This window comes from Mastigoproctus giganteus, chromosome 5 (genome assembly GCF_048544385.1).
Source record: "Mastigoproctus giganteus isolate SK-2022 chromosome 5, ASM4854438v1, whole genome shotgun sequence".
In the NCBI taxonomy this organism is placed as follows: Eukaryota; Metazoa; Arthropoda; class Arachnida; order Uropygi; family Thelyphonidae; genus Mastigoproctus; species Mastigoproctus giganteus.
The window spans coordinates 206,295,843-206,318,581 of NC_143579.1; the positions used below are offsets into that span (position 1 = coordinate 206,295,843).

General features: G+C 35.8%; 1 protein-coding gene across 1 annotated transcript in view; it reads left to right on the forward strand.

Moving 5' to 3' along the window:
* Positions 1 to 210: 210 nt before the first annotated feature.
* The window catches only part of LOC150086032 (DNA excision repair protein ERCC-6-like), a 306,101-nt gene continuing 283,572 nt past the window's right edge, over positions 211 to 22,739 (forward strand). Inside the window, exon 1 of the mRNA XM_090374774.1 lies at positions 211 to 390. Coding sequence (XP_090230900.1) covers positions 211 to 390 — 180 coding nt within the window. The remainder of the gene's footprint in view (positions 391 to 22,739) is intronic.

The following is a 22,739-nucleotide window of genomic DNA, read 5'->3' on the forward strand; positions in this document are numbered from 1 at the left end:
TTTTCATTTTTAAACCAATTACCTAAACAAGGTTAAGTTCCTGTTGTCCTGTATTTTGTCCCAGTTGCAACTATCAGCCTCTAGTCACCCAATAATCAAAATAGCTGATTCTCCAAAGATTCTCAAATAACATCTTGTTAAAATAAATAGTTAAAAGACACCAAAAAATTTAAATTGGATTAATATTTTTCTAGAAGGGATTTTTTTGCCATGTCAACTAGTGATGGTGATGGATTAAGTCCAGAGCAACGGTCTCACTTTATTTATTTACAAAAAAAGGGAAAAGAATTGGCAAAAGAAGGAAATCTGAAACAAGCATTAGAAGTATTAAAAGAAGCTTTGAATGTATGCCATACAGAAAAGTTACAAACTAGAATACAGAAAATTGAGGTAAGCATAATAGGAAAAAAAAGGTTAATATTGAATACAGAAAGGTATATTTTAAAGTGACAAATGTATAAATTTCTTTTTTGTATACAGTGGACTCCTGCTTTCGACTGGTTCACTTTACGATGGACTCACCATAATAATATACCATTCACCATACGATATGTAGTAAGCACCAGTCATTATGATTAAGTTAGTTTGTGAATTTAATTTTAATTTATTAAACAGTGATTAATAAGCAAAAATAGCAGGAATATTATCCATGGGGTTATAAAAGTAAATATATATTAAGCACAAATTTACACTATCACTTCACCAATTAACAAAATTAAATGATACATGAAAATCTGAAGAATATTTTCCACAGATTAGCAAAATAAATTTGTGCCTACATATATAGCTTAATTAATACTGTAAGTATATACATATGAACTAACTGATGTTTCTGTTCACTGACTTTTTTTTTTTTGGGGTTGCAAAATTTAAAACAGTAAAAAAGATAAGTGATCAATAACAAAAAATATGGCATGTGCAAATTGCAAATGTTGCATGATATGTGCAAGTAACAAGTTTAAGAAGCTTAAAAAAATAGGGATGAAGAGAAGAGTCCGAAAATTTATTTGTTTTTTTTATATGATTGAAGAGGAAGGTGAAACACATTTCACCATAATAACATAAACACCCACAGAATTCCAGCTCGGTATTATCGCAAATGCAATAATATTGAGTTTACTACCCATTTGTAATAGATTTCACTAACAGAAAAGTCCAATAAACCGGAAACTTCGAATTCTTCAAAAAATGATACTGTGGGACTGTAAAAATGACTGTGCAAGCTGAAACCATGCAGAGTGATCTTAATAGTCAATGGGAAAAATTACAATTGTTCCATGACCTTTAAAAATTTTTTTAAAACATTAAAATCTCTCTTACTGTCGGTTATAAATGTACGAAAAAATGAAAAAGGAAATGAAAAAAAGAGTAAAATTAATATTTATTTATTACGCTGTAATTTAAAACATTAGAAAAATTCAGAATTAAAGTGTTTTATTTCTTTGTAAAAAAACTTATCAAGAGTAGTTTGAGCAGTGCTTGCCTTCTTATTGTATAACTTACGATACGGAGTTAGCATCTTTTCTATACCTTGACGAATTGTCATAATCCTTTATAAGTTTGGATCAGCTTCCGACATTTTATCCTTTGCGCTTTCAATGTTGTGAAATATCTCGGAGAGTTCCTTTAATGTAAAGTTTTTTGCAGGCGTCACTCCTCTGGGATATCTTCATCCTTTTCGTCACAGCCGCTTTCCTCATTTATGTCAATAAGTTCGCCTTCACTAAGTTCCTCTGGCTGCATATCTAGAGTCTATTGAACGGCAGCAGTATCAACATTCCCACGGTCAGCTATTTCTTCTATAACTTCATTTAATGTTCGATTCGAATCCTACAAAGTTATTTGCACAGTGCAACAAAAGTTTCTGCCATACTGCACGCATGTTAGTTGCTGTTACTTCCTGCCATGATGCTTGAATGTTTTCAATCGCATGCTTTGTCATATTTCTTCCAAAACTCAACTAAAGAAATTACATGTTGTAGCCTGTCCAAAAGTCTGTCTAAGATGATATACTTTAAAAGTTGAAATAACTCCTTGGTCCATTGGCTGGATTAATGAAGTTGTGTTTGGTGGTAAAAAGCAAATTTTCACATTTTTATTCAAGTCCCCAAGAGAACCAGGGTGACCTGGAGCATTATCCAACAGTAGTAGTGCTTTAAAAGTTAAATTATTTTGCCTACAGTCTCTCTACCACTGGACAAAAATATGATTGAAACCAGTCTTGAAACAATGTTATTGTAACCCCAGGGGCTCACGTCTGGTGAGTATGGGCTTGGCACACCCAGGATCCTAAGCTGGATATTATCATTCTTCTCTTTCTTGGTGATTCCCTTCTTCTGACTCTTGTTCTCTCTCTCTCTCTCAGGGTAATTCAGAAATTTTTTTTCCTCCTGGTGCAGCATAAGCCTCAGGCTTCCTCGCACCATATGACTAATGATAATAATAATAACAACCCATGACCTTTTATTTGCACGCAAAATGACTAGTAGAGATGCTTTGCTATGATTTTTTAATGCTCTGGGATTCTCAGACCAATAGATAAGCATAATTTAAAGTCACCCTCTGTGTTGCCTCCTAATAAAAGAGTTAATCTAACTTTAATTCCTTTATGGCCACTTTGCAATCTCATGTCTTTTGTTGCATAAGTTCTTGATGGGATTGCTTTCCAAAAAAGACCTGTCTCATGAACATTAAAAATTTTACGATCATCATAACCTTAACTAATCCTTGGAATCTAGGTGCAGATTTCACGGCAGCATCCTTATCTGCACTAGCAGCTTCGTCAAATAGCTTAAAATTAATTAGTTCATGCCGACTTCTGAAACTATGAAACCAGCCTTTAATTGCAGTAAAAAGCTTCTTCAGTCTATGTAATTACCATTTTCTTTCAATGCAGCAACTAACTTCAAAGCTTTGGCCTGAATGCTAGCCAAATTGATTGGGATTTTTTTTTTTATTATAGTCTTCAATTCAAAGTAGAAGTAAACACTCCATTTCAACCACAGGCGGCTTTCTGTTCCTAGTGCAATTTAAACTAATAGATGTTGAAGCAACTTTGCCTTGTTTTTTATATTCATTGGACTTTTTCAATATGGTTTGTACCGTATCTTCATGCAGGCTTAGGTCTTGTCCTATCTTCAATTTGCTGTTGCCATTTTAAAATCATCTAATAACATCCAATTTCACTTCCAGCATTATTACTTTTCGTTTATTTGCTGCACTTTCATCTTTGTTGGCCAATTCTCTCTTTCGATTATCCATTTTCGTAAAATGTCATGTGGGTTTATCACTGACAGACAAGGAGGCAATACAATTACACACACTTTGATGTCTGTGCTTGAACCGAATAACAGATGCGCAGTGACCAATCACCGTTGACAGACCAGACTTTGAAAGAAGCAACGTGATTGATCACTGATCATGATGCACATCTATTATTTAGTAATATGTGGACTAAAGAGCTAGCAGCAAAATTTTTACTTCCGTGTTGTTTTTGACAATAGTCAAAACAAATGTATTGACAATAGACTATTGTTTTTTATAGTATTTTGTTTTGACTATTGTTTTACATCAATACATTTATTTTGACAATAGTCAAAATAAATGTATTGACAATAGACTATTGTTTTTTATAGTAGTGACCTCCAGAAATGTGCTTTAGAAAAATATATTTAAGAATATATTCTTATAACCGAACATATGATAACAATGAAAGTGTTGTGCATTTTAACGATTTCGATTGGTTTTTTGAAATTTGTTTCTGTAAAGTGGTTAACATGATCACTGATTCTAAACCAGTGTATACTTAGTTTGCTTTATGATGGGCCTATGATTGTCTCTGACCAGATCATGTGGTCCTTCCTCTCAGCCAATAGCAGCGTTTGTAAATGTGTTGTCCACGTTAAGTTTTTGCATCCTTAAGTTGAAGTGAATTTTTTGTGTTGTGCTTATTTGACATAAATTTACTGTATTGAATTCATGTACATACAACATTATGTAAATTGATAACATGGCCCTTAAAGAGTGCAGTAAGAAGAAAATTTCAACTTCTGAGGTCTTGAAACGAATCGCCAAAAAAAAATGTGTTATTGGGTTCACATCACGGTATTTTCACAATATGAGTGTCTCTCTGGAATGGATCAATATTGTAAAGCAGGGGTTCCACTGTATATGTATTACCATAGTTGACTTCAGCAATGGGTGGTTGATTGTTAGAACAAACTTTTCCATCTGTTATGGAAGTGGGTAGTGTGAATACATTTGAGGGAGAACTAGAAAATTATTGGAAGGGATGGACAGGTGTTGTGGGAAGGTTTTTTTTTTTTTGATGATTTATAATCTTTCTGGCATCATTTGCCCTACTAATACTAGATAACAATAACACTTGGACTTATGTATTTCCAAATAATTTATTTTATCTGAGAACTTCTAATATTAATAGTGACAAATGATGCAAGAAGGCAAACTTATACAGCATCAGCTGAAAAAAAAAAAAAAAAAAAAAACCTTTTAATTTCTCCTATCCATTTCCTCCAATAATTTGTCTACTTGTTCCTTGAAAATTTTGCTCCAGCAATCAATCATCCTTCCTCAGTTTGAATTTATGCCTCCTCTTGTAATCTGAGCATGAGAAAGATGGAATCCCATAGGCATTGAGCTTGCTCAATCTATTGAGAGCCTTAAACACAGATCTCCTTGCAGGTGTTTCGTTTCCAGATGCCTGCAGTTTGCAGAACTGAAGCCTTTCTTGTAAAAGAGCACCCTTTTGTTCCTTTCACTTATCTCATTGCCCTTATCTTTACCCATTTCAGCACCTCTACATTTATCCTAAAATGATTACCTCCTTATCCCTGCTAGCAAAATTCCTGTATATCATTGACAAAACCCCTTGAGCTCACCTGGCATCCTGTCTGCACTGCTCAGAGAAATTCATATCTCACTGCACAGTTATCCCCAAGGTCTCCATACACTGAGTGTAGTACCACATTGAATGTTACTCCAGGGTTACTGTTACCCATATGCAGTACTTTGCATTTGTCAGTGTTAAACTTCATTTGCCATTTCTCGACCCATCTGCCTAATTTTTCTATATCTCGTTGCAGTAGCATACCATTATTAACACTCTGCCTACCTTTGTGTAATCTGCAAACTTGGACATTAAGCTTGTTATGCCTTCATTAGTATCATTAATAAATATAGAAAACAACTATTTTTCTATGATAAACACTGTGTTAATCCTCTAGTATGGCTTCCCAGGTCCAATTTACTTTTTTTCACAGCTGCAAAAAAAAATAGTTAATAGTGGTTTGTGAATATTTTGTAGTTATATATAGAGTTCATATTATAATGGCATACATGTTCACTAATCACATGTATTAGCATTAGTAGAGGCATACGAGGCAAGAAAGCAAGCTTACATAGCATCAGCCAAAAAAAAAACAAAAAAAAAAAAAACTGTGATTTAACCCCTCCGTTTGTTCCAAATACCTGTCCAGCTCAGCCTTAAATTTATTTAGGCTATCAGTTTCCACAACAAAAGATGGCAGTCTGTTCCACAAATCAACTACCCACTGGCTAAAGGTAAACTTCTGCACATTTATCCTACAATTGTCTTTCCTCAAATTGAATTTATGCCCTCTCAGGTGATTATTTTGAGCTTTAGCTCAGATCCCAGCTTCAATCCCATCAGCATTGAGCATGCTCAAACCATTCAAGGCTTTATACACCTCAATCAGCTCATCTCACACATGCCTAGTCTCCAAGCACTGGAATCTGCAAAACTTAAGCCTTTCTTCATAAGAGCAACCCTTTGTTCCATTCACTAATCTTGTTGCCCTTCTCTATACTCGTTCCAACAGCTCTACATCCTTCTTAAAATGATTCCTCCAGACCTGTGTTGTACAGTACTCAAGGTGTGGCCTGACCATTGTCTTATACAAGGGGATAATCACTTCCTTATCCCCACTAGAAAAATTCCTGTATATCATTGACAAGACACCATGAGCTACTCTTGCAGACCATCTGCACTGCTCAGAAAACTTCATATCTGCCTGAACAATTACCCCCAGGTCTATTTCATTCTCTACCACTGTCAGTGCAGTACCACACAGTTGATACATTACGCTGGGGTTAACGCTTCCCAAATGTAGTACTTTACATTTGTCATTTGCCACCTTTCAACCACCTGCTCAACTTTTCTAGATCCTGTTGTCGCAGCATACTGCCATTAGTGTCATTAACAACCTTGCCAACCTTCGTATCGTCTGCAAACTTGGACATTAAGCCTGACATACTATCATCAATATCATTTATAAATACAGAAAACAACAATGGACCCAACACTGAACCCTGAGGGACTCCACTAATATCATTAGTCCACAAAGAGCAGTGTCCATTGATTACCACTCTGTCTTCTCCCACTCAACCATTCCTTTATCCATAGCAGCAATTTGCCTCCAATGCCACACTGCTCCAATTTGTGCAGCAGTCTTCCATGTGCAACTGTATCAAAAGCCTTTCTAAGATCCAATATATATGATATCAAAGTTATTCCCTACATCCAGTCGCTTTGTGACCACATCATAGTATCCAATCAAATTGGTCAGACAAGACTTCTCCTTAAAAAAACTATGCTGTGTCCAAGCTATAACTGAAGTCTTGTCTAGATGCTCCTGCAGTGCTTCTTTAACCAATGCCTCCATTAATTTTCCTGGAACAGAAGTTAAACTAACAGGTCTATAATTTCTTGTGTTACCCTTTGATCCTCCTTTGTGAATTGGGGTCACATTTGCACATCTCCAGTCCATTGGTACCTCCCACGAGTCCAAGGAAGCTCTCATAATTATGACTAGGAGTTTTCTTACTTCCTCTCCTTTAATATAACTGGATAGATCCCATCCACCCCAGGTGTCTTTCTTATGTTTAACTTCAACAATTTCTCCTCCACTTTCCTCTTAGTTATTACAAAATCATCTAGCTCACTGCCAGAATTTAGTTCACCTCTGGCATTCCCCTCCCTGAATAACTCCTCATGTGTGAATGTAGATGCAAAATACTCATTTAGTTTGTTAGCCACCTGAGCAGGATCATCAGCAGTTGAACCATCGATATCCAGTGGACCAATCTATACATCCCCCTTCCTTGTACAGTTTGCATAGGTGAAGAACTCTTTGCTGTTTTTCTTTGCATCCTTTGCAAGATTCCTCATAATCTGCCTTTCTTTGCCTGCCTAACCTCCTTTGTGACTTGGTTATAGACCAGCTTATATCTATCATAGGCTTCCATGTCGCCCATTAATTTATATGTATCCCATGCATTTTTCTTCTCTGCCACATGTCTTATTAGTTCATCTGACATCCATTTAGGCCTAAACCTTGAACAATATTTCTTAGTTGGTATGTAAAGCCTAGTAGCTTCCAAGATTAATTCTTGGAATGGTTTCCATTTTGAATTTGCTGTTGGTAACATCATCAGTTGGTCCCACCGTATAGAATTTAAATACTGTCTCAGACCTCCGTAGTCGCTTTTATCAAAGCAAAAACCCTTCCATTTACCCCTAATAGTAGTTAGCTCTTTGAGTAAATCCCACTTGAGCACACTGTGATCACTGCCACATAGTGGTTCCTTTATCTGCAGATTCTTAATGCATATAGAATCACCACTGATAATCAGATCAAGAGTATTACTCCCTCTAGTTGTCTCCCGAACATGCTGACGTAGAAAACAATCATCCAATAAATCCACAAAAGCTTTGCTGTGTGTGAGTGACCAACTACAAATTCCAGTGAATATCCAGGAAATTAAAATCCTTCATTATAAGACTCCCTGATTTACTGGCCCACTCTATTTCCCTGTACAGTTTTTTATTATACTCATCAGAGTCATTAGGCCTATAGCACACTCCTCTCAATTTTGATTTCCCAGTGGTTATGTCACACCAAACTGATTCGACACTGCGCTGTCCAGCGATGTCGACTGACTTCACTTCCTTGGATTTTGTGTGTTTCTTAACTAATAGCATAACCCCTCCTCCATTCCTATTCTGTCTATCCTTTCTGTATACATTGTACTCCCCAAATTCCAGTTCTGCATTTCTTATATCTGTGTGACACCACGTCTCTGATATCCCAACAATATCTGCCTTTGATGTTTTGAGCAATACCTCAAATTCATCAAATTTATTTACCAAACTCCTAGCATTGGTGTACACGCAAGTGTACATGCACCTGTTCCTATTCTTAGCTACCCCTAATACAACACATGTGTTTACTTGTACTGCAGTAACGCCCCCGCAGTCTCTGAAATCCCCTGCATCTTGTTTTCCAGGCTGCGGCTCATTTTTCCCCAATGTGGCCAGTTCACTCATACAGTACTCTTAGTATGTTGTGAAAGTTTGAATATGAAAAGGAAAGCAAATATGGAGTTATTCCCACTTGGAATAACAATTTATGATTAAATATTAATACATTACTTTAAATCTTATATAGTTTTTAAATAAAAAAAAAAAGACGTCTATTTTGCAACCTTTGGAGATATGCAGAGAAATGGTTTTTGCACTTGGACAGCCAATGCAAATGTTTTGGAGGTAGGAATAAGAAAGCAGCATCTGAACATGAAACCAGAGATGACATTTTGGAGTTCCGAATTCTGTAAGGGGTTTAAAAATTTAAAGCCAAACTGACAAATAAGATACCTGAAATATCAGTACACTAGACAAATTGATGACATCGGGAAAAGTCAGCAAGAATTTTTCACTTTTAGGAAGAAAAATATTGTTGCATAAATTTCAGCTAGTTTTGTTCAATTAGCACCACAAGCTCTGAAACCTCAGACTCAATCAAAAAGAACTAAGCATATCTTTTGTTGTTCTCGTGAAAAGGCTGATCACTACAGCTGCTCTTAGGCTTCATAAACCAGATTCTTTGAAAAAGAATGTCACATGAACAAAAGATAAAGCTATAATGCTGTAATGAAAGATCAGATTTACCTTTGAGTGGGCAGTTTGGTGGTGATTCAGAACCAGTAAACCTGGGTGCTATTCCAAAGCAAGGAACTGATTCTGTAGGCAGAAATTTGTTCAGCTTTAACTTCCCTGAAAATAATTATTGAGATGTGGCAGCATCTCACCATTCCTTCATCACTGAAGATGATAATAAATCCATCATCACTTAACAATAAATTAAGTGATGTTGGATAAGTCAGGTAAGAATGGGAAGATGGTTTGGGATATTTGTATACTATATGGTTTGGGATATTTGTTTACTATATGTCTACATCCAGCCTTGCAGTTTTCAGAGAGAAATGTTTCTTGCCAGACAAGTATAGCTAAAATGCTCTAGAAATGCCATATCTTAACTTTATTCAAATTTAAACTGTTTTCTCATAGTAATCAGCCAATAGTGTAATGTAATGTGATGTAACAAGTTTCAGTGTTTGTGGAACAATAAATATATTATTCCATTTCATTGGGAATAATAAATCACTTCTCATAAATTTTTATAAATAAGAGAAAATTACTTTTTTCCTTCCTAAGTGTTGAATATATCTGACTTCATTACAGAATGCATTAAAAGCATACTTTTCCAATGTTAAAGAATTAGAACACTCTTTGCTTAATGCAGAAAAAACTCTTAATTCCTGAGCATTAAGACTTTTTAACTTAATGTCAGAGGGCGCTGACTCTCTTTAAAAATTACAGCTGTGAATTACAGGCTCTGAAAAAGCGATAAGTGTATGCCATTTTATTTACCTAATTGTTATTTTATATTGAACTTTATAAGTAGCCATATAGTTCTAGATACGCTGGTTATTTTTATTTTTAATTTAGATAAGTTTTTGTAGATTACTACTTAATATATGTAAAACCGTTGTTTTGTTCGAATCCTGCAACAATTGTTTTTGTATAGAGTGGAGATGATGCCAACTGATGATGTTACCAACAGCAAATTCTAAGTGGGAAGCATTCAAGGATTTAATCATGGAAGCTACTAGACTTTTCATATCTGTTAAGAAATATTGTCAAGGTTTAGGCCTAAATGGTTGTCTAATGAACTAATGAGACTAGTGGTAGAGAAGAAAAATGCATGGGATGCATATAAATTTTCAGGCAACACAGAAGCCTATGATATATATAAGCTAGTCTGTAATCAAGTCGCAAAGGAGGTTAGGCAGGCGAAGGCAGATTACGAGAAATCTTTGGCAAAGGATGCTAAGAAGAACAGCAAGGATTTCTTAATTATATGAACTCTAAAAGGAAGGGGATAAATCTGATTGGTCCACTTGATATTGATGGTTTGACTGTTGATGATCCTGCTCAGATAGCAAACAAACTGAATGAGTATTTTGCATCTACATTCACACATGAGGAGTTAAGGTTTGAAAATGCCACAAGGTTATCAAATTGCAATAGGGTGCTTAATGATTTTGTAATAACTGAGAACAAAGTGGAGGAGAAATTGTTGAAGTTAAACATAAGAAAGGTACCTGGGGTGGATGGGATCTATCCAGTTATATTAAAGGAGACGGCAAAGGAAGTAAGCAAACCCTTAGCCATAATTACGAGAGCAACCTTGGACTCAGGCGAGGTCCCCACGGATTGGAGATGTGCAAATGAGTCCAGTGGTGAGCTGTGAATATTTTAACAATGGACTCACACTTTTGCTGACTTTTTGATGCGAAACATCCTTTTGGAGGGGGGGGTACCTACCGAGTAAATCTGATCGGTCACCCGCAGCGTCTGCCAGAGGCGCTCAGACAACTAGTCTGTGTGGAACACTCACTAGTAGTATGATTAGATTAGAGCGCATGACTCATTTTTCGTGACCAGTACGATATCTCGAGTTCTAACTGTTTGGAATTTTTGAATAGTATGACGTCACAATCATGTGACGCGAAGGATGTTTCACATAAAACTATCTACCGCTTGTGCTCAGCAGACGCGCAACTTTTTTATTTATTTTTTTTTACAACTAGGGAAATATAATGTATACATTTTTTTTCATGATAAAATTTTAATATTGCGAATAAAAAATAACAAAAATATTTCCCATATTACAAATAACGAATTATCACAAAACATTCTAGAATATAAAAACAAATATTACATAAAAAAACAAACTGTTCTAGAAAAGGTACACAAAAATCACAGATTACATAAAAAAAATATTGCACAAATATTCAAGAAAATTTTATTTTAAAAACTGCCATATGAAATTTACTTCTTTATTAATATTGACATAACGATCCGGATCAAATTGAAGCAATGGTTTTCCATTTAGATGTATGGTCATCATAATCTGCAACATGTTTAATTTTCATCATTATTCATTCATTCACACGATATTATTTATTACATTGAAAGCTCGCTCAGTTTCAGCACTGCTAATCGCAATGGTTTCAAAGATATTTCTGGCTTTCTTAATTGTAAAGGTAATTTCACTCGATTTTAAAGATAAACTGTCTTCGACAAAATTGCTAAAATCATTAATTTTTATTTCATATTTTATCAAAAAACAAATTTCTTATTCGGTTTTCAGTCTTGCCACCGAGACGAAAGTTCTTTTAAATTCCACGATTTCCGGTAGAATGTTTAAAATTTCTTTCAATGGTATGATTATTTTCTTTATTTAATTTAAAATCACTCTGTTGCATTAATAACTTATCCTTTAAGGATAAAACAATGCATTTAATAACTTGTCATGAGGTAATTTTACTGTTCTTACTTTCGATTTTGATTCCTTCAAATTCTTTCCACTTCAACATGCTCTCAATTTTAGCTTCATATTTTCTTTGAGAATTTTTCAAATTAGCATTAGCATTGATAGTTCAAATAATTAATTTATCTTCTTTTGCCATAGTGAATCTGTAAAGCTTCTGAAATGTAAGAGAGCTCCTGCAGGATGTCGATCATTAGTGCTAAATGGTTAAGAAATTCCAGATTTAAAAGTCGCTTTAGCAATCCCAAATAAAAATAAATTTCTTGTTTATACTCCAGGGCGACCATACCATCAGAGGAGTTTGCAAGTGCAAGGTAGAGAGAATACAAGAAACAGCACCGTATTCAGCAGTCTGGGTGCTTGAACCAGAGTCACTCAAGGCACGTGTACTTATGCACTCGCACGCCTGACCACTGGGCTACGCTGGCATCTGATCCAAAATGTTTGCACAATGCAGGATAATTCCCTTAACCCGCAATTACCATTCGCAAGCTACAAGCTGCTCTTTGTAGCCCGAACACATGACCGATCTTTGTAGTTTCCACATCAAGTTCTTTAGCAGTCATCCTTAATTCGTGCTAGTTTTTTGGAGATTGGTAATACAGTTTTTTTTTTTTTTTTAAATTATTGCCTGTATGCCATTATATTTTAGAACATTTTCTACGCAGTGAAAGGCTCGACAAAGTTTCAAAATCTGTCAATATTTCATCTGCTTAAAGTTTATATAATATCTTAGTTTCCTCAATCCCCCCCCCCTACGTTGCTACTGTCACTAGTTCTTTGAATACAGTGCAAAATGTCGGAATCACTCAGATATTCAGCTACTGTGAACATGTAAACATCGACAAGAGAAATTTACTGGAAGGCATGGATCACTCACTTCTCCGAAAAACATACGCCCGTTTGACGGAGTAAAAGGGAACCACAACACAGGTTGACCAGAGGCTATTATCCATGTCGGGTATCTCCTTAATCCTCTGACTGGCTATGGAAAGCATATTGACTAGCGCGACGTCTCGGAATGTGGCTGCATAAGTTTTACGGACACCACTAACGTTGTGGAATGGTAATCCCTTTTACCCTTAATTCGCGCTTTCTAATTACCTAAAGGCCAGAGGTGAGAACAATGCATACAAAGTTGTCTCTCCTAATCTGTTCGTTACATGGAAATAATTTTCGTTCTGTGGAAACTACTGTATTTTAAACGTAATTACCAAGGGGAATTTAAAAAAATTCGGTATAAAAATGTTGGTTAAACAGAGGTCCGACTGTAATTAAATCAAAAAATGAAGCAATTTTAAAATACATAACCGTTCGCCCCACTGTAGTTTCGGCTCTGGATACTCAATAATTGCGCATTTAGGATTTCATTTGTAAAATAAATGATCGTCTCGACAATTGGCTTGCAAATTTCAAAAAAAAAATAACAATGGGCTCTCGTGAGCCCATGTGAGCCCACTATAGCTCACCACTGAATGTGTCCCAGTTCACAAAGGGGGATCGAAGGGTGACGAGTAATTACAGACCAGTTAGTTTAACTTCTGTTCCAGATAAAATAATGGAGTCTCTGGTTAAAGATGCATTGCAGGATCATCCAGACAAGACTGCAGCAATAATTCAGACACAGCATGGTCTGAATTACATGGTTTGTTAAGGGAAAGTCTTGTCTGACAAATTTGATTGGTTATTATGATGTGGGGAGCCTCTGTAGCCAGGTGGAAAGGAGCAGCAGCAGCAGTGCATAGTACACGCCTCTTGATTAGACTGGGGTTCGAGCCCGTCACCACCAAATATGGAGGATCGGAAAGGTCAGGGAATGACCACTGCATATCCCGGAGCAATATAGCCTTAGTTGCTAATGCTCCTAAAAAACCAAACAACATAACATTATGATGTGGTTACAAAGGAACTGGATGCAAAATATAATTTTGATATCATATACTTGGATTTCAGGAAAGCTTTTGACACTGTTGCACATGGAAGACTACTGTACAAATTGGAGAAGAATGGTATTAAGGGTAAGTTGCTACAATGGATAAAAGGATGGTTGAGTTGGAGAAGACAGAGGGTGGTAATGGGTGCTGCCCTTCATGGACTAAGGTTATTAGTGGAGTCCCACAGTTGTTTTGTATATTTATCAATGATATTGATGAAGGAATATCAGGCTTAGTATTGAAGTTTGCAGATGATACAAAGGTTGGCAGGGTTGTTAATGACAGTAATGGTAGTGTGTTACTGTAACAGGATCTAGAAAATTTGGGCAGATGGGTTGAGAAGGGGGAACTGAAGTTTAACATTGAAAAATGCAAAGTACTGTATATGGGTAGAAGTAACCCAAGAAACGTACCAACTGTGGGGTACTACACTTAAGGAGGTAGAAAATGAAAAAGACCTGGGAGTAATTGTGCAGTCAGATATGTAGTTTTCTGAGCAATGCAGAGAGGCTACCAGGGCAGGTCATGGGGTGTTGTCAATGATATACAGGAATTTTGTTAGCAGAGAAAAGGAGATGATTCTCCCTCTGCATAAGGCAATGGTCAGGCCACGCCTTGAGTACTGCGTGCAGGTCTGGAGGCCTCATTTTAGGAAGGATGTAGATTTGCTTGAGCATGTACAGAGAAGGGCAACAAGATTGGTGAAGGGAATGAAGGGATCCTCTTACCAGGAGAGGCTTAAGTTCTGCAATTGCAGCAGCTGGAGACTAGGCACCTGCGAGGTGATCTGATTGAGGTGTATTAGGCCTTGAGTGGGTTGAGCATGCTGAATTCTGATGGGATTCTTCCACTTGTTCAGATTACGAATCTAACGGGGCATAAATTGAAATTGAGGAAGGATAGATCTAGAATAGATGTGCAGAAATTTGTCTTTAGCCAGCAGGTGGTTAATTGCTGGAACAAACTTCCATCTGTCGTTGCAGAAGTTGATAGGTTAAATAAATTTAAGGAGGAACTGGACAAATATTTAGAGGGGATTGTTTTGTAATTTTTTTTTTTATGGCTGATGCTGTATAAGCTCATACGTTTGCTTTCTTGCATCACATGCCACTACTACTACTTTCTGCTTGCTGCATAATTCGTGCCATGTTGTCAAGCATATCACACATTCGATTGCATATGACATTGCAGTGTCAACAACCAGTCACTGTTGAAAATGAGAAACAGCCCAAACTTGCTCTGGACAATGCTTTATTCATTCCTAGCAGTGTGAAGTGAGTGCACAAAGTATTAAATTAAGTAATTAAAGTATTAAATTAAATTATTAAATTAAACTGAAGTCTTGTCATCTAGACAAGACTTCAGTTATAGCTAGGACACAGCATGGTTTTGTTAAGGGGAAGTCTTGCCTGACCAATTTGATTGGATACTATGATGCAGTCACAAAAGAACTGGATGCAGGGAATAACTTTGATATTATATACTTGGATCTTAGAAAGGCTTTTGATACTGTTGCACATGGAAGACTGCTGCACAAATTGGAGCAGTGTGGCATTGGAGGCAAGTTGCTGCTATGGATAAAGGGGTGGTTGAGGGGGAGAAGACAGAGAGTGGTAATCAATGGACACTGCTCATCGTGGACTAATGTTATTAGTGGAGTCCCTCAGGGTTCAGTATTGGGGCCTTTATTGTTTTCTGTATTTATAAATGATATTGATGATGGTATATCAGGCTTAATGTCCAAGTTTGCAGACGATACGAAGGTTGGCAGGGTTGTCAAGGACACTACTGACACTATGCTGCTGCAACAGGATTTGGAAAGGTTGAGCAGATGGGCTTCAAGGTGGCAAATGAAGTTTAACATTGACAAATGTAAAGTACTACATATGGGAAACAGCAACCCCAGAGCAACGTATCAACTCTGTGGTACTACACTGACAGTGGTAGAGAATGAAAGGGACCTGGGGGTGGTGGTGCAGGCAGATATGAAGTTCTCTGAGCAGTGCAGACGAGCTGCAAGAGTAGCTCATGGTGTATTGTCAATGATATATAGGAATTTTTCTAGCAGGGATAAGGAGGTGATTATTCCCTTGTATAAGGCAATGGTCAGGCCACACCTAGAGTACTGTATACAGGCCTGGAGGCCTCATTTCAGGAAGGATGTAGAGCTGCTGGAACGAGTACAGAGAAGGGCAACTAGATTGGTGAATGGGACAAAGGGGTTCTCTTACGAAGAAAGGCTTAAGTTTTGCAAATTACAGTGTCTGGAAACTAGGCACCAGCGGGGTGATCTGATAGAGGTGTACAAAGCCTTGAATGGTTTGAGCATGCTCAATGCTGATGGGATTCTTCCTCTAGCTCAGAAAAATCACCTGAGAGGGCATAAATTCAAATTGAGGAAAGACAGATGTAGGATAGATGTGCGGAAATTTGCCTTTAGCCAGCGGGTGGTTGGTGGGTGGAACAGACTTCCATCCCTTGTCGTGGAAGTTGATAGCCTAAATAAGTTTAAGGCTCAGCTGGACAGGTATTTCGAACGAACAGAGGGGTGAAGTGGAAGTGGTTATTTTTATTTATTTATGTTACTTTTTTTTTTGGCTGATGCTGCATAAGCTTGCTTTCTTGCATCAAATGCCTCTACTAATGCTAATGCTAATGCTAGTATTTAAGTAAACAAGTATTAAGTTAGATATTTAAGTAAGCAAGTATTAATTAGGTTAAGTATTCGAGTAAGCAAGTATTAATTAGGTTAAGTATTCGAGTAAGCAAGTATTAAGTTAAGTATTTAAATAAATACTCAAAATATGATACTGCTAAAAGTGAATGAACAAATTTCTAAATGTACAGTGATTTCAAACATATCATGTGAGTATAATGATAATTTTTTTATAGAAAGCATTACTTAGCAAGGTATAGTTAACAACGTAAAACAAATATAACTCAGTTCATATAGAGTTGTGGATATTATTCTTGACTTAACATATTTATAAAGGAATAAGAAAGTTCATCTTAAAAGAGCCTTTTACTTTTGTAATAAATGAGGGATCTAGAGAAACTCATTACACTATAACACTAATCTCTCTAAAAACTTCATTCAAAAGCAACTTCTTCCCAACTTGTGAAAATGGTTCAACTTGCCCTCTGGTAGAACATAGCATTCAAAAGCTAGAGGTATTTTAAATAAGCAAAAGCCTCTTGCTGTCAAAGGATAGATTGATGATATCTGTTGAAATTTGGAATGTGTATATGGGGGGGGGGAACCAGAATTTTTTAATCTATGGTAGTTTCAGCTTATGAATGGTAAACTGTAATCCTTTGTACACAATAAATCCACTTTACAACGAATCACATATTTAATTAGTGTCATTCCTCTTTTATATCACTTCTTAAATTTGATGCTTTCTGAAAAAGTTTATATAAATGATTGCATATTAATGTGATAAGATTCATAAAAATTGACTGTGATTCTTATATTTAAAAACCAGCTGACTTGATTAATGTAAAAAATAAAATTTAACGATATGCTTACATATTCATTGCTTACTTTGTATAGTAATATGCCTGTTCCTTGAGTCTTTTACCAGCATAATAGTAAATAAACTAAGCACTTAGTCTTTTTTCTCCACAGAAAAACAATTTAATTTTAATGCATTTTAACAGTTCCTGTCTTTATTTGTTATATGCAGAAATTACATTTATCAGTGCCTCTTAATTACATTAACCATAATACAAGTAATGGATTTGTGTTTCTTGATTAAGTAAATATAAGTATGATTGAGGATGAGTTTCTGGAATCTCTAGTAATTTTGGCAATGAAAATTGTAGCTTTAAGAAATAATAAGTGTCAGGCATACGGTTTTAGATATCATGATTCTGCTATCCTAACTTATAATTTTACCAGGACATAATCATATTATTTTGCTGGCCAGAAAGGATGACTACTTTGACTTGTGATATCTAAAGATTTTACAGTATTTCATTAAGAACATATTTCATCCATGTGCTGTACTGTATGCAATATCCTCTCAAAATTATTGTGACCAGAAATGCTAATGAAAATTAAGTTTTAATAAAAAAAAAATTAATAATATATAGACATGTCTTTTGTTTGAATTCATCCTTCATTTATTCTTCATAGAAGACATGAGCAGTTCACAATAGCAGCCACCTGGATTTTGGCTCTTTTTCTTCTTTAGTGTAGTTGCTGTTGAAGCAGGTCATACTAGTCTTGCCTTAGTTGCCTTAACTGGCGGCGCCTCCGAAGCCAGGTGGGCAGGAGTAGCAGTGCGTAGCACACGCTTCTTGATTAGACCGGGGTTCGAGCCCGTGACCAACAAATATGGAGGATGCAGAAAGGTGAGGGATATGACCACCGCATATCCCCGTAGCAATATGGCCTTAGTTGCTAATGCTCCTAAAAACCAAATAACAAACAAACAAACAGCCTTAACTGGCATTTCATCTTATATTCAAGTGTTCTGTGAAATTCAGAATCAGTGCTCTGGGAGAGTCAGACCAAAATGTGGAACGTTTCTTGAACTTAGGGTAGGCACCTCTGTAGCCAGGTGGGAAGGAACAGCAGTGTGTAGCACACTCTTCTTGATTAGACCGGGGTTCGAGCCCATCACCACCAAAAACGGAGGATGCGGAAGGGTTAAGGGAATGACCACCGCATATTCCCAGGGCAATATGGCCTTAGTTGCTAATGCTCCTAAAAACCAAATAACAAACAAACAAACATCAACTAAGGGTATGCAAATCTAGTTTTATGGAATGGGTGATTAATGAACAAAGACTTAATTCATACAAATGGTAGAGCAAAGACACCACAGAATTGCCCAGAATGTCACTGTATGACGTGGCATTGAGGGATTTGGCACTGGGACCAAGGTTTCTATTTATGAAAATCAGACTCCACACCATTTAACTTTCTCCTTAGAACGTTATCTCCACACCTTTTTCAGAATACAAACCAAAAGCAGATTGTCAGATCTAAACATCGTGTATTGAAACTAATTTCTCTGTAGGATTTCTTTCCATTGTTCAAGAGTTCGTGAATTGTGTGCAGAATTTGGGGGAGGGGATACACAGACTAATAGATTAAATAGAAATTGATTCTTGACTGCTTCTGTTGGAACATGCATCAGCAGCCTGAAAAGAAAGGTGTTGGTGATTTTCGAGCCCTGCTGTGAGTCACCATGAAACAAGCAAATACATGGACTGGTTAGAGTAACTAAGAGTAAGAACAGTTATATGTATACTTGAATGTACACTGTTAGGAGCATAGTAAATAAACTGGATGACTTTGAAGTACTGATTAAGTCATAAAATGCAGATATTGTGGGGATATCAGAGACATGGTGTCACTCAGACATAAGAGATGCAGAATTTGAATAGGGAGTACAATGTACACAGAAAGGATAGATAGGAGAGGAGTGGGGTTATGCTCTTAGTTAAGTAGTATATTAAATCTAAGGCAGTGCATCCAGTCAACATGGGTAGCAGTGCAACGTTGGGTCACTTTGGCGTGAAATAAGCACTGGGAAAACAAAAATGAGATTAGGAGTGTGTTATAGGCCCAATGACTGTGAAGAGTATAACAAACAGCTATACAAAGAAATAGAGTGGGCTAGTAAATTAGAATTTTTTATATGAGCAGGGGGATTTTAACTTTCAAGATATTGACTGGAACTTGTGGGTTGGTCACTCACATGTTAGTAAACCTTTTGTGGATTTATTGAATGACTGTTTTCTACAGCAGCATGTTAGAGGAGCTAAAAGAGAAAGCCATAATTTGATCTGATTATCAGCAGTGATTCTTCGTACGTTAAGAACTTGCATATAAAAGACTAACTGGGTGGCAGCGATCACACTGTACGGATGTGGAATTTACTTAAAAACATAGCTACTGTCAAGGCTAAAGAGAAGTGCTCTTTAACAAAGATAAGGTTAAAGGGAATAGTTTTTTTAATTCTATACATTCAGTTGTCTCTGATGATGTTAATAGCAAATTCTAAATGGGAAGCATTCGGGGAAGAAATTGTAGAAGCTACTGTGCTTTTCATACCAGCTGAGAAATTCCAGACAACACTTAAATGGATATGTTTGCTCAGATTGTGTCAGTAAAATTATTCTTATAGAAATGGAATCTTTTATTCCACATTCCACTCTAAAATCTTGTCCTTTATCTAAACCTTGGTTTTCCATTAAATGTGCTAAGGCTGTTGAATAGAAGAATGTTGCATATCATAATTGACTTGTTTCCATTTCTTCAGTTTCATTTTCTGCTTACACCAAAACTTGCAACAATTGTAAAGCAGTAATTAATCAGTCCAAACTAGATTTTGAACAGGCTAAGAGTAGTATATAATCCAAAAGTACTATAATCCATTAAGAAAAGATGACATATTGGCACTGTTTAAACTGAATTCAAAAAAACCGAAAACATTTTCCAAAAATTAAAGAGAAAGTTTGGTACCTGTCACTGTCTTTTCTACAATTTTGCACCTTCACCCCAATGTGGGTTAAACATAAACATTATTAAAAGCCTATTTTTATTTGATTAAATTATGAAATATTGGCATTATATTTTCAAGATTAACTGTTCTCTAAGATAGATAATAGTCACAGTTCTGACAAGTTCATTCTACATGCGAAAGCTATTAATAGTTACAAAGTGATTTAGGAGCGCAAGAATATTAGGGAAAAAAAAGAAAGATAACATCCTCTCTCCTTGTGATTAGCAGCAAATTTCTAGAATTTCTTAAACTTTAACCTAGAAATAAGTAATATTCTGATTTATGAAAGTTTTAGTACCTCAGATTTGGTTTAAAAACTCAAATAAACATTTAAGTGACTCTGTAGGATTTAATATTTTGAAAGTAAAATTTTAAATATTTATTTATTTAATATATACTGAGTGGCCAGTTTATTAGGTAAAGCAATCTATCAGAAACCACCTCCTATCAGAAACATCACTATGAATTTGGAATGGCAGTTCTGATCTCTTTCAAAATTTCAGGAGTTAAAATATCTTAGGGAACTCGTTTCAAATATTGTTTCAGTAGGGGATTCATTTCTTTATGTTATGTAAAATATGTATATATAAATGTGAGTTTAGGAGTTCTTAGAGTTGTCAGCTGTATTTTACAGTTTTAGAGTTTATAAGTTAGTTTTATTGTTGGAGTTTTGCAGTTTATATATATATAAAAAAGGTGAGTTTTTATGTTATAAAGTTTTACTTATATAGCTATACAGTTGTGTTGAGTTGGTTTTGTAAATGTTTGAGAACTAACCAAATGGAAGCTTTAAAAATTCATCATTGATGCATGAAAGTGAGAACTAAATAGTGGAGATCCACCTTCCCAGGGCAGGGGTGGAAACATGCTCCCCTACGTCTGACTTGTCAGGATGAGGAGCATGACTAAGGATCAAATGTGAGAGGAAATATCAAAATTAAATGAAGAAATAAGTGCAAATGAAACTAAACTCTTGGAGTGCATTTTTAATGTGTGTGAGTGATAAAGATGTGCATCTGTGTCTCCTTAGAAATTATTGCTGTGTAAATCCAACTTCCCAGTCACCAATCACATGGAGTTTTTAAGTGCACTGTAGAAGTTTTTGTTGAGTGAATTCACCTGATTTAATGCAGTGTTTAAGAAACCTAATTAATCGAACTTGTTTCTTTTCTGGTTAATATAAGAAAATTCCTTTCCTGGTATTAAATAAATACAGTAGAAACTTTCAAATGTGGTAGCCTTTGATTTCTAAATTAAATCTTTAGTCGAACTTTCTATAGCTACCCTCTTTTTAACGTCCTATGTGGTTGGTCTCATGAATTTCTCATTAACCTAATGCTATTCTACATTCATTATAACAACATTGAAAACAAAAGAATTTCCTTATGACTATAAATTTCTATTTATTAATCTGAATTTTTATTTTTTTATTACAATATTCACAAAAAAAAATGTCAGAACTCTTCAAATATATTGAAGTAACTGATGAGCTTGAAGCCTGACCATGAGAAATCATTTTTGAAGATTTCCCATGCTCTTTTCTCACGTGGTAATGAAATGAACATCAGCTAGAAGTTCATTTCATTAGTTTGAGTGTATGTTTATTGGTATGGCTCCAAGAAATCGGATAGCTTTGCCAATCGCAGATAAAATTAGGATTTTGCAAGCTGTAGATAATGGTGCATTCTAAGACTGATATTGCCAAACAGTTCAGCATTCCTAAGAGTACTCTGTTCACTATTCTGAAAGATCAGAAAAAGATTGAAAGTTTAGAGAAAGCTACTACGCCTGGTAGGATTCAAGCATAAAAGGCAAAGTATCTGGATTACAAAAAGGTATTTTTGGAATGACTAATGATGACACATGCAAAAAATTTCCCGTAGATGGTAATCTTTTAAAAGCTAAGGCTGAATAATTTGCGCATCAAATGGATATTGAAGAATTTAAAAGTTCAGATGGATGGTTCCTTGTCATGGCCTGTCTTTTTAAAAAGTGTGTGACGAAAGTGCATCTGTGGACAATTGAAGGCTACAAACGAATGGAAGGAAAATCATTTAAAAAATGTTTTGCTGACACAGCCACAATGACATCTTCAATGCTGATGAAACTGGACTTTTTTTTTTTTAAATTGCTACTGATAAAACACATTTAAAGGTGAGAAATCTAGTGGTAGAAAAAAGACCAAATAAGGGATTACCATCTTCCTAGCAGCAAACATATCTGGCACAGACAAGCTCCCTCTTTTTATCATTGAAAAATTCCAGAAGCCTTGATACTTTAAAGGTTTGAAGACATTACCGAGTATGTATGTATCGAACAAGCCAAAAGGCCTAGATGATATCACAAATCTACAAAGAATAGATCAGAGACAGCTTGCAGGATTATTGAGAGGAATAGAAAAATTTTACTGTTTGTGGATAACTGCACCCCTCAAGTAAATGACCTGTGTGCAATCACTGTCGAGTACCTACCACCAAATATGAAGTCAGTTCTTCAGCCACTTGATCAAGGTCTAATCCAGTGTTTAAAGAAAAACTACCGAAAAATGCTATTAAAATTGTGCTGTCTTGAAA